This window comes from Bombina bombina, chromosome 9, assembly GCF_027579735.1.
Source record: "Bombina bombina isolate aBomBom1 chromosome 9, aBomBom1.pri, whole genome shotgun sequence".
NCBI classification, from domain to species: domain Eukaryota; kingdom Metazoa; phylum Chordata; class Amphibia; order Anura; family Bombinatoridae; genus Bombina; species Bombina bombina.
The window spans coordinates 174,103,029-174,115,560 of record NC_069507.1 but is presented as its reverse complement, the minus strand read 5'-3'; the positions used below and the strand labels follow the sequence as shown (position 1 = coordinate 174,115,560).

The 12,532-nt window shown below is 37.9% G+C and overlaps 1 protein-coding gene across 3 annotated transcripts in view; it reads left to right on the top strand.

Moving 5' to 3' along the window:
• Positions 1 to 12,532, top strand: part of LOC128640138 (prominin-1-A) — a 161,285-nt gene that overhangs the window by 117,204 nt on the left and 31,549 nt on the right. For all 3 annotated transcript variants that reach the window (XM_053692493.1, XM_053692492.1, XM_053692491.1), the window contains 2 exons: positions 6,777 to 6,861; positions 8,535 to 8,681. In XM_053692493.1, the coding sequence (XP_053548468.1) occupies positions 6,777 to 6,861; positions 8,535 to 8,681 (232 nt within the window). The remainder of the gene's footprint in view (positions 1 to 6,776; positions 6,862 to 8,534; positions 8,682 to 12,532) is intronic.

Sequence of the window (12,532 nt, the reverse complement as noted above, 5' to 3'; positions counted from 1 at the left end):
TGTCAGCTAGTTCCTTAAAGGGACAGATATCTGCTCTGTCTATTCTTTTACACAAGCGTCTGGCAGAGGTACCAGACGTTCAAGCGTTTGTTCAGGCTTTAGTCAGAATCAAGCCTGTCTATAAACCTGTGGCTCCGCCATGGAGTCTAAATCTAGTTCTTTCAGTTCTTCAAGGGGTTCCGTTTGAACCTTTACATTCCATAGACATTAAGTTGTTATCTTGGAAAGTTTTGTTTCTGGTAGCTATCTCTTCTGCGCAAAGAGTTTCAGAATTATCTGCCTTGCAGTGTGATTCACCTTACCTGGTGTTCCACGCAGATAAGGTAGTTTTACGTACCAAGCCTGGTTTTCTTCCTAAAGTTGTATCTAACAAGAATATTAACCAGGAAATAGTTGTTCCTTCTCTGTGTCCTAATCCTTCTTCAAAGAAGGAACGTCTGTTACACAATCTTGATGTAGTTCGTGCTTTAAAGTTCTACTTACAAGCAACTAAGGATTTCAGACAAACATCCTCCTTGTTTGTTATCTATTCTGGTAAGAGGAGAGTTCAGAAAGCGACGGCTACCTCTCTTTCTTTTTGGCTGAAAAGCATAATCCGTTTGGCCTATGAGACTGCTGGCCAGCAGCCTCCTGAAACAATTACTGCTCATTCTACAAGAGCAGTGGCTTCCACATGGGCTTTCAAAAATGAGGCTTCTATTGAACAGATTTGTAAGGCAGCGACTTGGTCTTCGCTGCATACTTTTTCCAAATTTTACAAATTCGATACTTTTGCTTCTTCGGAGGCTATTTTTGGGAGAAAGGTTTTGCAAGCAGTGGTGCCTTCCATTTAAGGTACCTGTCTTGTTCCCTCCCTTCATCCGTGTCCTAAAGCTTTGGTATTGGTGTCCCACAAGTAAAGGATGAATCCGTGGACTAGATACACCTTGCAAGAGAAAACAGAATTTATGCTTACCTGATAAATTACTTTCTCTTGCGGTGTATCCAGTCCACGGCCCGCCCTGGCATTTAAGTCAGGTAATTTTTTTTTATTTAAACTACAGTCACCACTGCACCCTATGGTTTCTCATTTTTCTTCCTAACCTCCGGTCGAATGACTGGGGGGGTGGGGCTAGAGGGGGAGCTATATGGACAGCTCTGCTTTGTGCTCTCTTTGCCACTTCCTGTAGGGAATGAGAATATCCCACAAGTAAAGGATGAATCCGTGGACTGGATACACCGCAAGAGAAAGAAATTTATCAGGTAAGCATAAATTCTGTTTTTTTATCATCTAATACTAATATAATGAAGATCATAACAAATTTGTGGTTCAACTATTGCATTTTGTTCTAACACACAATTTTTTTACCTTCAACGATAGATACTATTTACAAACGCAAGGTACTGCAATAGGTACAGCTTGCGCACCCACGTATGCCAACTTGTTTTTGGGACATTGGGAGCTTTTTGATGTTTTTTCAACTGAATTAGAAGAATATACTGACCACATTCCGTTGTGGTTAAGATATATTGACGATGTCTTATTTATATGGAAAGAGACATCTAAGGAATTGGATCAGTTCATGACGAAAGTTAATGTGAACAACAAAAACATCAAATTAACTTATTCAGCTGATCAGCATAAAATCTCCTTCCTAACCATATTTAAGAAAGATGACAGATTTATCAATACCACCATCTACCAAAAAGATACAGCGACCAACACTCTGTTACATAGATCTAGTGCCCACCCACCCTGCATCCTTAAGGCAATCCCTTTCAGGGAATTTTTGCGTCTCAGACGTAACTGCTCTAGTGCTGAAATATACCTCACAGAAAGTAAAGCCTTAATGGACAGACTAATGGCACGAGGCTATAGCAGGAAAGCACTTAAGCGAGCCAAATATAAGGCCTTGAATATTAACAGAGATAATTTACTTGTCCCAAAGGTCAAAAATATGGATAAATCAAATCCAAGATTGATCACTACATATAACCCACAAATGTCAGAAGTAACTAAAATAATCAATCAACATTGGAAGATATTACTCAATGACCCCTCTTTGAAAGTAACTATAGGTGATAGAATTTCTATTGGGTATAAAAGACCCACAAACTTAAGGGACAGACTTGTATCTAGCCATTATGTGAGATCAACTAAGAAAAAGGACTCTAACCCAGGGATGTATCCCTGTGGTACTTGCTCTGCCTGTCAATATGTGATGAAGTCCAAGACCATCGAAGACAGAGATGGTCATTTTATACACATTAGTCTCTCATTTTTCTTGCAGAACTACTGCGGTTGTATATGTTCTCTTCTGTCAATGCAAAATGATTTATGTCGGCATGACGACCCGAGAAATCAGGGTTCGTATTCTCGAACATGCCAACAACATAAAAAATGCTAACCAGGATGAAGCGCGTGGTAAAAAATTAACATCTGTTGCAAAACATTTTCAATTACATCACAAGTGCTCTACCACAAATCTAAGGTATATGGTTGTTCAGAAAGCCTCCCTTGGTATACGAGGAGGCAATCTTGAGAAAACATTACTTAAACTTGAATGTAAATGGATCTACCGTTTAAACTCAGTAAAACCTAATGGCATGAATGATTTTAATAATTATTTTGTATACTTATAACACCTTTTTATTCTTTAGTTACTCATTATAATTTTTCTTCACTTTTGTCACTTTCTATTTATCCACGCTCACTTCCACAATCATAATATCCACTTATATCCCTTATTGGCCCCTTTTCTCCAGCCAACTCAATTTATTATCTTCACTCATCTAATAGGTGATTATACTCTTAACTATATAAATAGGTCTATTGTTCTGACCACACACTCATTCTTCCTCACATGTTTTACTTTATTTTTGAATCATGAAAGTTTATTTTGGACTAGACTGTCCCTTTAATTCTCTTGGTGTCCTGTTGTTAAAGGCAAATAGCAGTCAAGAAATAACGTCTCAGCACTGTCAGTAAGGTTAATTAGAAACAACAACAGGTATATTCGTATATTGGGGAGGCTGTCAAAATTCCGTCATTGCAAGTCACAGAAAACTTGCTGAGATTATACGTTGAAGATTGAAACTAACGTTAGTTACACTGAACTCTTACTGGTCGGTAACCAGACTTTTCTGTATAAACTTCCAAGTTGCTCTGGTTGGTCCTAAGGAGAACCTTTAGCGTGTCAGCTGTTGCTGTCCGGGGTTCTCTGTGCACTCCTGTGCTGTGGATGAAACCTCCGTCTGTATAACCGCTCGTCTCCCTCTTTCAACCTGTGGCAACCTCTGATGACGTCATCTGGTCCGAGTATCTCGCTTCCAAACCGTATTAGTGCAGCAATTTCTCCAGCAGCCTCCCAATGTCTGATACAGATTATATCTGTGCTCACTTTTCCCCAGATCCAAACGTTAGTACTTTAGCACAAATTATCAGAAAGTAGCATATGCAATGCCTATTGTGCTAACGCGTTTCAACATTAGCCGTAGTCATAGCTACTTTCTGATAATATTTGGTTACAACCTGTAACTTTTTATACTAAGCTGTAATATCATAAAAAAAAGTTATGTTCTATTATAACGGACATTCTGGTGCTCCTGATTTGTGCTAAAGTACTGTTATCAAAGGAACAACAATGCACTGCCAAGAGCTAGCTGAACACATCAGGTGATCCAATGATTATATATATATATATATATATATATATATATATATATATATACATACAGTATCTCACAAAAGTGAGTACACCCCTCACATTTTTGTAAATATTTTATTATATCTTTTCATGTGTCAACACTGAAGAAATGACACTTTGTAGTGAGTGTACAGCCTGTATAACAGTGTACATTTGCTGTGCCCTCAAAATAACTCAACACACAGCCATTAATGTCTAAACTTTTGGCAACAAAAGTGAGTACACCCCTAAGTAGAAATGTCCAAATTGGGCCCAATTACCTATTTTCCCTCTCCGGTGTCATGTGACTCGTTAGTGTTACAAGTTCTCAGGTGTGAATAGGGAGCAGGTGTGTTAAATTTGGTGTTATCACTCTCACACTCTCTCATACTGGTCACTGGAAGTTCAACGGGGAACCTCATGACAAAGAACTCTCTGAGGATCTGAAAAAAAGAATTGTTGCTCTACATAAAGATGGCCTAGGCTATAAGAAGATTGCCAAGACCCTGAAACTGAGCTGCAGCACGGTGGGCAAGACCATACAGCGGTTTGACAGGACAGGTTCCACTCAGAACAGGCCTTGCCATGGTCTACCAAAGAAGTTGAGTGCACGTGCTCAGCGTCATATCCAGAGGTTATCTTTGGGAAATAGACATATGAGTGCTGCCAGCATTGCTGCAGAGGTTGAAGGGGTGGGGGGGTCAGCCTGTTAGTGCTTAGACCAATTGCCGCACACTGCATCAAATTGGTCTGCATGGCTGTCGTCCCAGAAGGAAGCCTCTTCTAAAGATGAACAAGAAAGCCCACAAACAGTTTGCTCAAGACAAGCAGACTAAGGACATGGATTACTGGAACCATGTCCTGTGGTCCGTTGCGACCAAGATAAACTTATTCGGTTCAGATGGTGTCAAGCATGTGTGGCGGCAACCAGGTGAGGCGTACAAGCGTGTCTTGCCTACAGTCAAGCATGGTGGTGGGAGTGTCATGGTCTGGGCCTGCACGAGTGCTGTCGGCACTGGGAGCTACAGTTCATTGAGGGAGCCATGAATGCCAACATGTACTGTGACATACTGAAGCAGAGCATGATCTCCTCCATTCGGAGACTGTGCCACAGGGCAGTATTCCAACATAACGACCCCAAACACACCCCCAAGACGACAACACTGCCTTGCTAAAGAAGCTGAGGGTAAAGGTGATGGACTGGCTAAGCAAGTCTCCAGACCTAAACCCTATTGAGCATCTGTGGGGCATCCTCAAACGGAAGGTGGGGGAGCGTAAGGTCTCCAACATCCACCAGCTCTGTGATGTCGTGATGGAGGAGTGGAAGAGGACTCCAGTGGCAACCTGTGAAGCTCTGGTGAACTCCATGCCCGAGAGGGTTAAGGCAGTGCTGGAAAATAATGGTGGCCACACAAAATATTGACACTTTGGGCCAAATTTGGACATTTCCACTTAGGGGGGTACTCACTTTTGTTGCCAACGGTTTAAACATTAATGGCTGTGTGTTGAGTTATTTTAAGGGGACAGCACATTTACACTGTTATACAGGCTGTACACTCACTACTTTACATTGTAGCAAAGTGTCATTTCTTCAGTGTTGTCACATGAAAAAATATAATGAAATATTTACAAAAATGTGAGGGATGTACTCACTTTTGTGGGATACTGTATATGCTATATGCAGTCAGCAATCCGCAGCTAGCAAGCTCCCAGTAATGCATTGCTGCTCCAGAACCTACTTAGGTATGCTTTTCAACAAAGGATACCAAGGGACCAAAGTAAATTTGATAACAGAAGTCATTTGGGAAGTTTGAAATTGCATGCTCTGTCTGAATCATGAAAGTTTAAATTTTTTTAAGCTTTATTGATGTTTCGGATAACAAATACAAACCAATTCAAATTGCAAAGAATATTTCAATTCAGCTGTTCTTGAAGAGACTATGTTAAGTCTGTAATGCTCAGTCCTTAAAGGGACATAAAACCCAAAAAGGTTTATTCATTATTCAGACAGAGCATACAATTTTAAAAAGTTTCCAATTTACTTTGTCCTCTTGTTATTCTTTGTTGAAGAAATATCTATATAGGTAGCGTGCACGTCGTGAGCACTACACAACAGGAAATAGTGCTGTCATCTAGTGCTCCAGCTAATGTTTAACATTGCTGCAAAACAGCTGCCATATAGTGATGCAAACGTGCACACGCCTGAGCTCACATACATCTCTGCTTTTCAACAAAGGATAACAACAAAACAAAGACAATTTGATAATATGTCAATTGAAAAGTTGTTTAAAATTGTATGTTCTATCTGAATCATGAAAGACATTTTTTTTAAAGTCTGGAAGTCCATTCTGAAATTATCTTGGAAGTTCAATTTTTAAATAAACTTAAAGGGACAGTCTAGGCCAAAATAAACTTTCATGATTCAGATAGAGCATGTAATTTGAAACAATTTTCCAATTTACTTTTTTTCACCAATTTTGCTTTCTTCTCTTGGTATTCTTAGTTGAAAGCTTAACCTAGGAGGTTCATATGCTAATTTCTTAGACCTTGAAGCCCACCTCTTTCAGATTGCATTCTAACAGTTTTTCACCCCTAGAGGGTGTTGGTTCACGTATTTCATATAGATAACACTGTGCTCGTGCACGAGAAGTTATCTGGGAGCAGGCACTGATTGGCTAGACTGCAGGTCTGTCTAAAGCACTGAAAAAAGGGGCAGTTTGCAGAGGCTTAGATACAAGATAATCACAGAGGTTAAAAGTATATTATTATAACTGTGTTGGTTATGCAAAACTGGGAAATGGGTAATAAAGGGATTATCTATCTTTTATAACAATACAAATGCTGTTGTAGACTGTCCCTTTAATTTGTCAACAAGTGTGAATCCAACGTTTCTATCTGAGATAAACAATACTAAATACAACAACAGCAACACCAACAAAAAGGATAAGCTGACTTTAGCATTTAGATACCCCTAAGTAAGGGAGGTGTTCAAAGATGAGAGAGGAGAAAGCAGGGGCGTTTCACATTTGCAGCATATATTCATGCCAGAATACAATCTTACCATGGAACAGACTGCAGATTTACATTATTAACATTTTCTTTCTCTTGCAGAGATTGCCATAATAATTATTCACTGTGGAGCACTCTAGATTTAAATAGGCTTTTCAATTTAGATGCGGAGCTGGATATCAGTAAGGTTAGTGTAAACTCTCATTTCTAATTGACACCATATTATGTGTTAAAATTCAAATCCAGTTTACTTTCATTAGCATTTATGTATTTTATGTTGACAATTAGATATGCATATTGGATTCAGGCCCTTTTTCTACAGCAATCTTTTTATGTATAACTTATACACTTTCACCAGCATTGACATCAGACACCTATACTATACTTAGGTGTCCGGTTCATTTAAAGAGACAGTTTTCGCTGTAAAATTGTTTTTCCCTGAATATGTTCCCCATGACTTGTTATACCAACTGCAGCATATAAAATGTCTGAGAAATTGCTAATTTATGTTTTTTTTGTTTGCAAAAGAAATAGTTGGATTTGTTCTTTGAAACCACAACCCATCGAAATAGGCTAAGCTTGCAGACAGATCAGATCTTGTTATCTTATCACTCAAATGCTTCCCTTTCTTATCTCTGTTTCTGTACAATACTTAAAAAGAACAATTGTGTTTACATAGTTTCTCAATAGCCTATACCTAGGTATAGAAATTTTTAGTATAGGTAGGGATACTACAGGCTAAATCAGCTATTTCAAATGCCAATATAAAGGCTAAGTAACTATTTGTAAACAATTTAATACAATCCAGCAGGTAAAATAGATCATTGGGAACTGAAGAAAATTGTTATTTTTAATTATAGATCATTGGGAACTGAAGAAAATTTGTTATTTTTAATTAATTCTCTCCTTGTACTATATACTTAACTCAATCAAAAAACTTAAACAAAATTAAAGCTGCAACCCAAATCTGTTCCATATGAGAATATGGCCAGAAATTGGATGCATATTTCTGATTGGGTATTTTATTTAACTTGAGTGCTATAGGAGCCCTGGAATTTGTTTTAAAATAAAAATGCTCTTGGATTCTATGGATATTTTACACTAGAATGTCCTTTTAAATGAAGACATAAATAAGTGTATTAGGGGTGGGGTAAGGTGATCGTTCATTCTGAAGGGTTAGGCATTTTGGGATGAGGTTTAAACTGTCCCAGGTTCCTCGAAGAAATAACAGAACTTTTATAGATATAAGGAAGACGGCAGGATTGATTTATCAATATAGGATGTATGTTACCTTTTACCATAGCAAATAAAACCTAAAAATGGAGGGTATAGGTAGTTGGATTTAGGAATAAGAGGCCCTGCTACAACTTGGACATTTCTACCTTCACCAGGATTCTGACTAATAACTGTTAAAGGTACATGAAACCAAAAATATTGCTTTCATGATTCAGATGGAGCATACAATTTGTAACAAACGTTATAGTTTACTTCTTCTATTATCAAATTGGCTTCGTTCTTTTGGTATCCTTTGTTAAAAGAGCAGCCATGCACTAGAGGGAGCTAGCTGAACACATAGAGCAACGAGCCATATATGTGCATCCACCAATCAGCAGCTTGCTCTCAGTAGTGCATTTCTGATCCCCAGCCTACTTAGGTATGGTATAATTTTTAACAAAGGATACCAAAAGAACAAAGCAAATAATGTAATAGAAATAAATCAATTATTTAAAAATGTATGCTCTTTCTGAAAAACAAAAGAAACATTTTGGGTTTCATGTCCATTTAAGATTAAGCTCATAAGCTGTTGAAAATGAGAATATTTTTGAAGATAAATGTAAAATGATGTAATCTCTTTCTTAGTACACAGGTGAAGTTAACAAAACTTTAAATGACACTGAAATCAACATAAATAATATCACGTTTATAGACAATAATCAGAAGCAGCTGGCAAAAAACGTGTCTGAATCTGGAATAGACAATCATAATTTCTCTGATATAAATCAACAGGTAAAACTTTAAAACCTTTTTGCAACTGTATATATATATTTTCATTGCAAACAAACTTTGTTTCATTTCACATTATTTGTTCTTAAAGGAATATGTACATTAAAAGTAAAATGTTATGGGTCAGATAAAACATACAATTTTATGACATTTCAATTGACTTCTGTTCTCAATTTTTAATTTGTACCCTGAAGACTGTGCTTCTTTTAAAGGGATATTAAACACTTTCTCTAGTCTTGCAAAAAATGAATATCTCAGCCGAATATGTAAACTTTCGGAATACAGTAACACCTTGTTTGCTGCAATTGTTTTTAAATGCCCAAATCCTACTCTCATCATTTACCTTATTTGGAGCATCCAATTTGGGTTTGTTACTGGGGAAAACAGTGCTAGACATTGCAATTTTTTAGCAAACCTCACATTGTTTTTCCGTATCTGATCTCAACACTTCTTCTTCAAGTTTTTTTTCACTAATATAATTTAAACATTTTCTATTATTATTATTATTTCCATTTATTTATAAAGTACCAACATCTTAGCAGCTCTGTAACATTAAGCATACAGCTATGGAGTAAACTAATCAGAAGACATTTACATAAATCATAATGGCCCTGCCATTGAGTCACTGTAAACCACACAATGATCAACAGGACAGGTGGACTCATGAGCTTACATTCTAAAGGAAATACATGGGGAGTTGAGGGAGAGGGAAAAAATGAATAGTAGAGACATCTTAAAGTAAGTTGTATGCAACCCTGAACAGGTATGTTTTAAAGGGACAGTCTAGTATAAATTAAACTTTCATTATTCAGATAGGACTTTTAATTTTAATCAACTTTCCAATTTACTTTTATCATCAATTTTGCTTTTTTCTCTTGGTATTCTTAGTTTAAACTAAACATAGGTAGGCTCATATGCTAATTTCTAAGCCTTTGAGGGCTGCCTCTTATCACATGCTTTTTAAATCTATTTTCAACACAGAGACAGAAAGTACATGTGGGCCATATAGATTACACTGTGTTCAGGCACAGGGGGTTATTTAAGATCTAGCACAATACAATGCTAAATGCAAGACAATAGATAATAAACAGTCACAGTCATGTGATCAGGGGGCTGGAAGAAGGTTCCTAGCTACAAGGTAATTACAGAAGTAAAAAGTATATTAATATAACTGTGTTGGTTATGCAAAACTGGGGAATGGGTAATAAAGTGATTATCTATCTTTTAAAACAATAACAATTCTATGGTAGACTGTCCCTTTAAAGGAACACGTGAAGTTTTTCAGACTAGAGGAAAGTTTGACTGAATGAGGCAAGGAGTGCCATATAATAGGTGCAGTTCTAGAAAAGTGAGTGTGAGGAAGTAATGAGAGAGGAGGAGAGAAGTAGGTCTTGGACAGAGTGGAGGGGGCGGGTTAGGGAGTATTTGCAGACAAGGGAAGAGATATAGGGAGGGTGTAGTATTAATGAAGGCTTTGTATTTAGGGTCAAAAATTTTAGTTTTGAGGGAAATGGAGGTGTTGGCAAAGAGGTGCAGCAGATGTGGATCCTGGCAGGGGCATTCATAATGGATTACAATGGGGACAGATGGTAGCTTTGGAGACCAGAGAAGATGGAATTGCAATAGTCAAGGCGGGAAATGATAAGGGAGTGGATAAGAATCTTAGTTGTGTCTTGAGTGAGGAAGCAACAAATGTAAGAAATATTTTTAAGGTGGAAGTGGCAGGAGTTAGATAAGGAGTTAATGTGGGGAGTAAAATAAAGTTCTGAGCCAAGTGTGATTTCAAGGCATATCCAAAAAAAAAAGTAGGTATGAGGTTTTTGTAATGGACATATATGTAACCCACACCTATCCTCAAAAAACCTTCTTTCAATCCAACCTCCCCATCCAACTACCGGCCTATTTCCCTACTCCCCCTTGCCTCTAAATGTCTGGAAAAGCTGGTATATACACGTTTATCACATTTCCTCACATTAAACTCCCTCCTTGATCCATTTTAATCTGGATTTCGCCCACAACACTTCAAAGAGAGAGCAATTGTTAAAGGGACACTGAATCCAAAAATGTTCTCTCGTCATTCAGATAGAGCATGACATTTTAAGCAACTTTCTAATTTACTCCTATTCTCAAATTTTCTTCATTCTCTTGGTATCTTTATTTGAATTGCAAGAATGTAAGTTGAGATGCTGGCCCATTTTTGGTGAACAACCTGGGTTGTTCTTGCTGATTGGTGGATAAATTCATTCACCAATAAAAAAAAGTGCTATCCAGAGTCCTGAACCAAAAAAGAAGCTTTGATGCCTTCTTTTTCATATAAAGATAGCAAGAAAACAAAGAAAAATTGATAATAGGAGTAAATTAGAAAGTTGCTTAAAATTGCATGCTCTATCTGAATCACGAAAGAAAAAATGTGGGTTCAGTATCCCTTTAAGGTTACTAATAACCTACTTACGGCAGAATTGAAAGGCCACTTCTCTTTGTTAATCTTTCTTGATCTGTCTGCAGCCTTTGATACTGTTTACCTCCCGCTTTTGCTTCAAACCCTCCAATCCTTCAGCATTTGCGACACAGCCCTCTTGTGGTTCTCCTCCTACCTGTCTAACTGTACATTTTAGTATAACTTTCTCTGGCGCATCCTCTGCCCCTTTACCATTTTCTGTTGGGGTGCCACAAGGCTCTGTCCTTGGTCCCCTTCTTTTCTCAATCTATCATTATTTTCTTTAATAAAGTCCTATGGGTTTCAATATAATTTGTATGCTGATGACACCCAAATATACCTCTCTGCACCAGACCTATCCCCTTCTTTGCTAAGTTGTGTCACTAACTGTCTTTCTAATATTTCATCTTGGATGTTCTCTCACTACCTTAAGCTAAATCTCTCCAAATCTGAGTTCTTATTTTCCCCCTTCTTCCAAAATCTCCAGCCCCCATCTTTCTATGACTGTTGATAATACCCTAACCCTGCATTCCCGATGTGTAGGGGTCACACTTAACTCAGATCTTTCTTAACTCCTCACATCTTCAAAATCTGACACTTACTCACACAAGGCACAACTAAGATAGTAATCCATTTTCTCATCATTTCCCACTTTGACTACTGCAACTCCATCCTCTCTGGTCTCCCTAGCTGCCATCTAGCTCCTTTACAATCCATTATGAATGTCGCTCTTCATCTGCTGCACCTCTCTGCCAGTCCCTTCACTGGCTTCCTATAGCCTCCAGAATTAAACACAACATTCTGACTCTGACATTGAAGGCCCTTAACAACACTGCTCCCCTTTATATCTCTCACCTTGTCTCCAGATACCATCCCTCCTGTCCCCTTCTCTGCTCATGACCTCCTGCTCCTTCCTCCTCTCTTTTTACTTCATCAGACTCCCATCTACAGGAGCTCTCCAGACTGGCTCCTATCTTGTGGAACTCTCTGCCTCACTCCACAAGACTCTCCCCTAGTTTTGAAAGTTTCAAACGCTCTTTACAGTGTTCAGGGAGGCATACAATTTATGCTAATCTTTTTTTAATCTCAGTTCCTCTCCTCCTGTGTTATCTCCTTGCACCCCCTGAACATGTAAGCCTACGAGCCCAGCTATTTGTAGATCACCTTCATGAGAGCTGATTTACAACAGTGCAACTCTTGGCAGGGCCCTCTACCCGTTTGTTCCCTTTAAACATTAATTTGCATATCATACCTATATTTTATAGTGTTGTGGAATCTCTTGGTTCTCTACAAATAACTGATAATAATAATACAAATTATTTTATTATTTAAACCGCAACATTAAAGGGATACTAAACCCAAATTTCTTCTTTCATGATTCAGATAGAGCATGCAATTTTAAGCAACTTTCTAATTT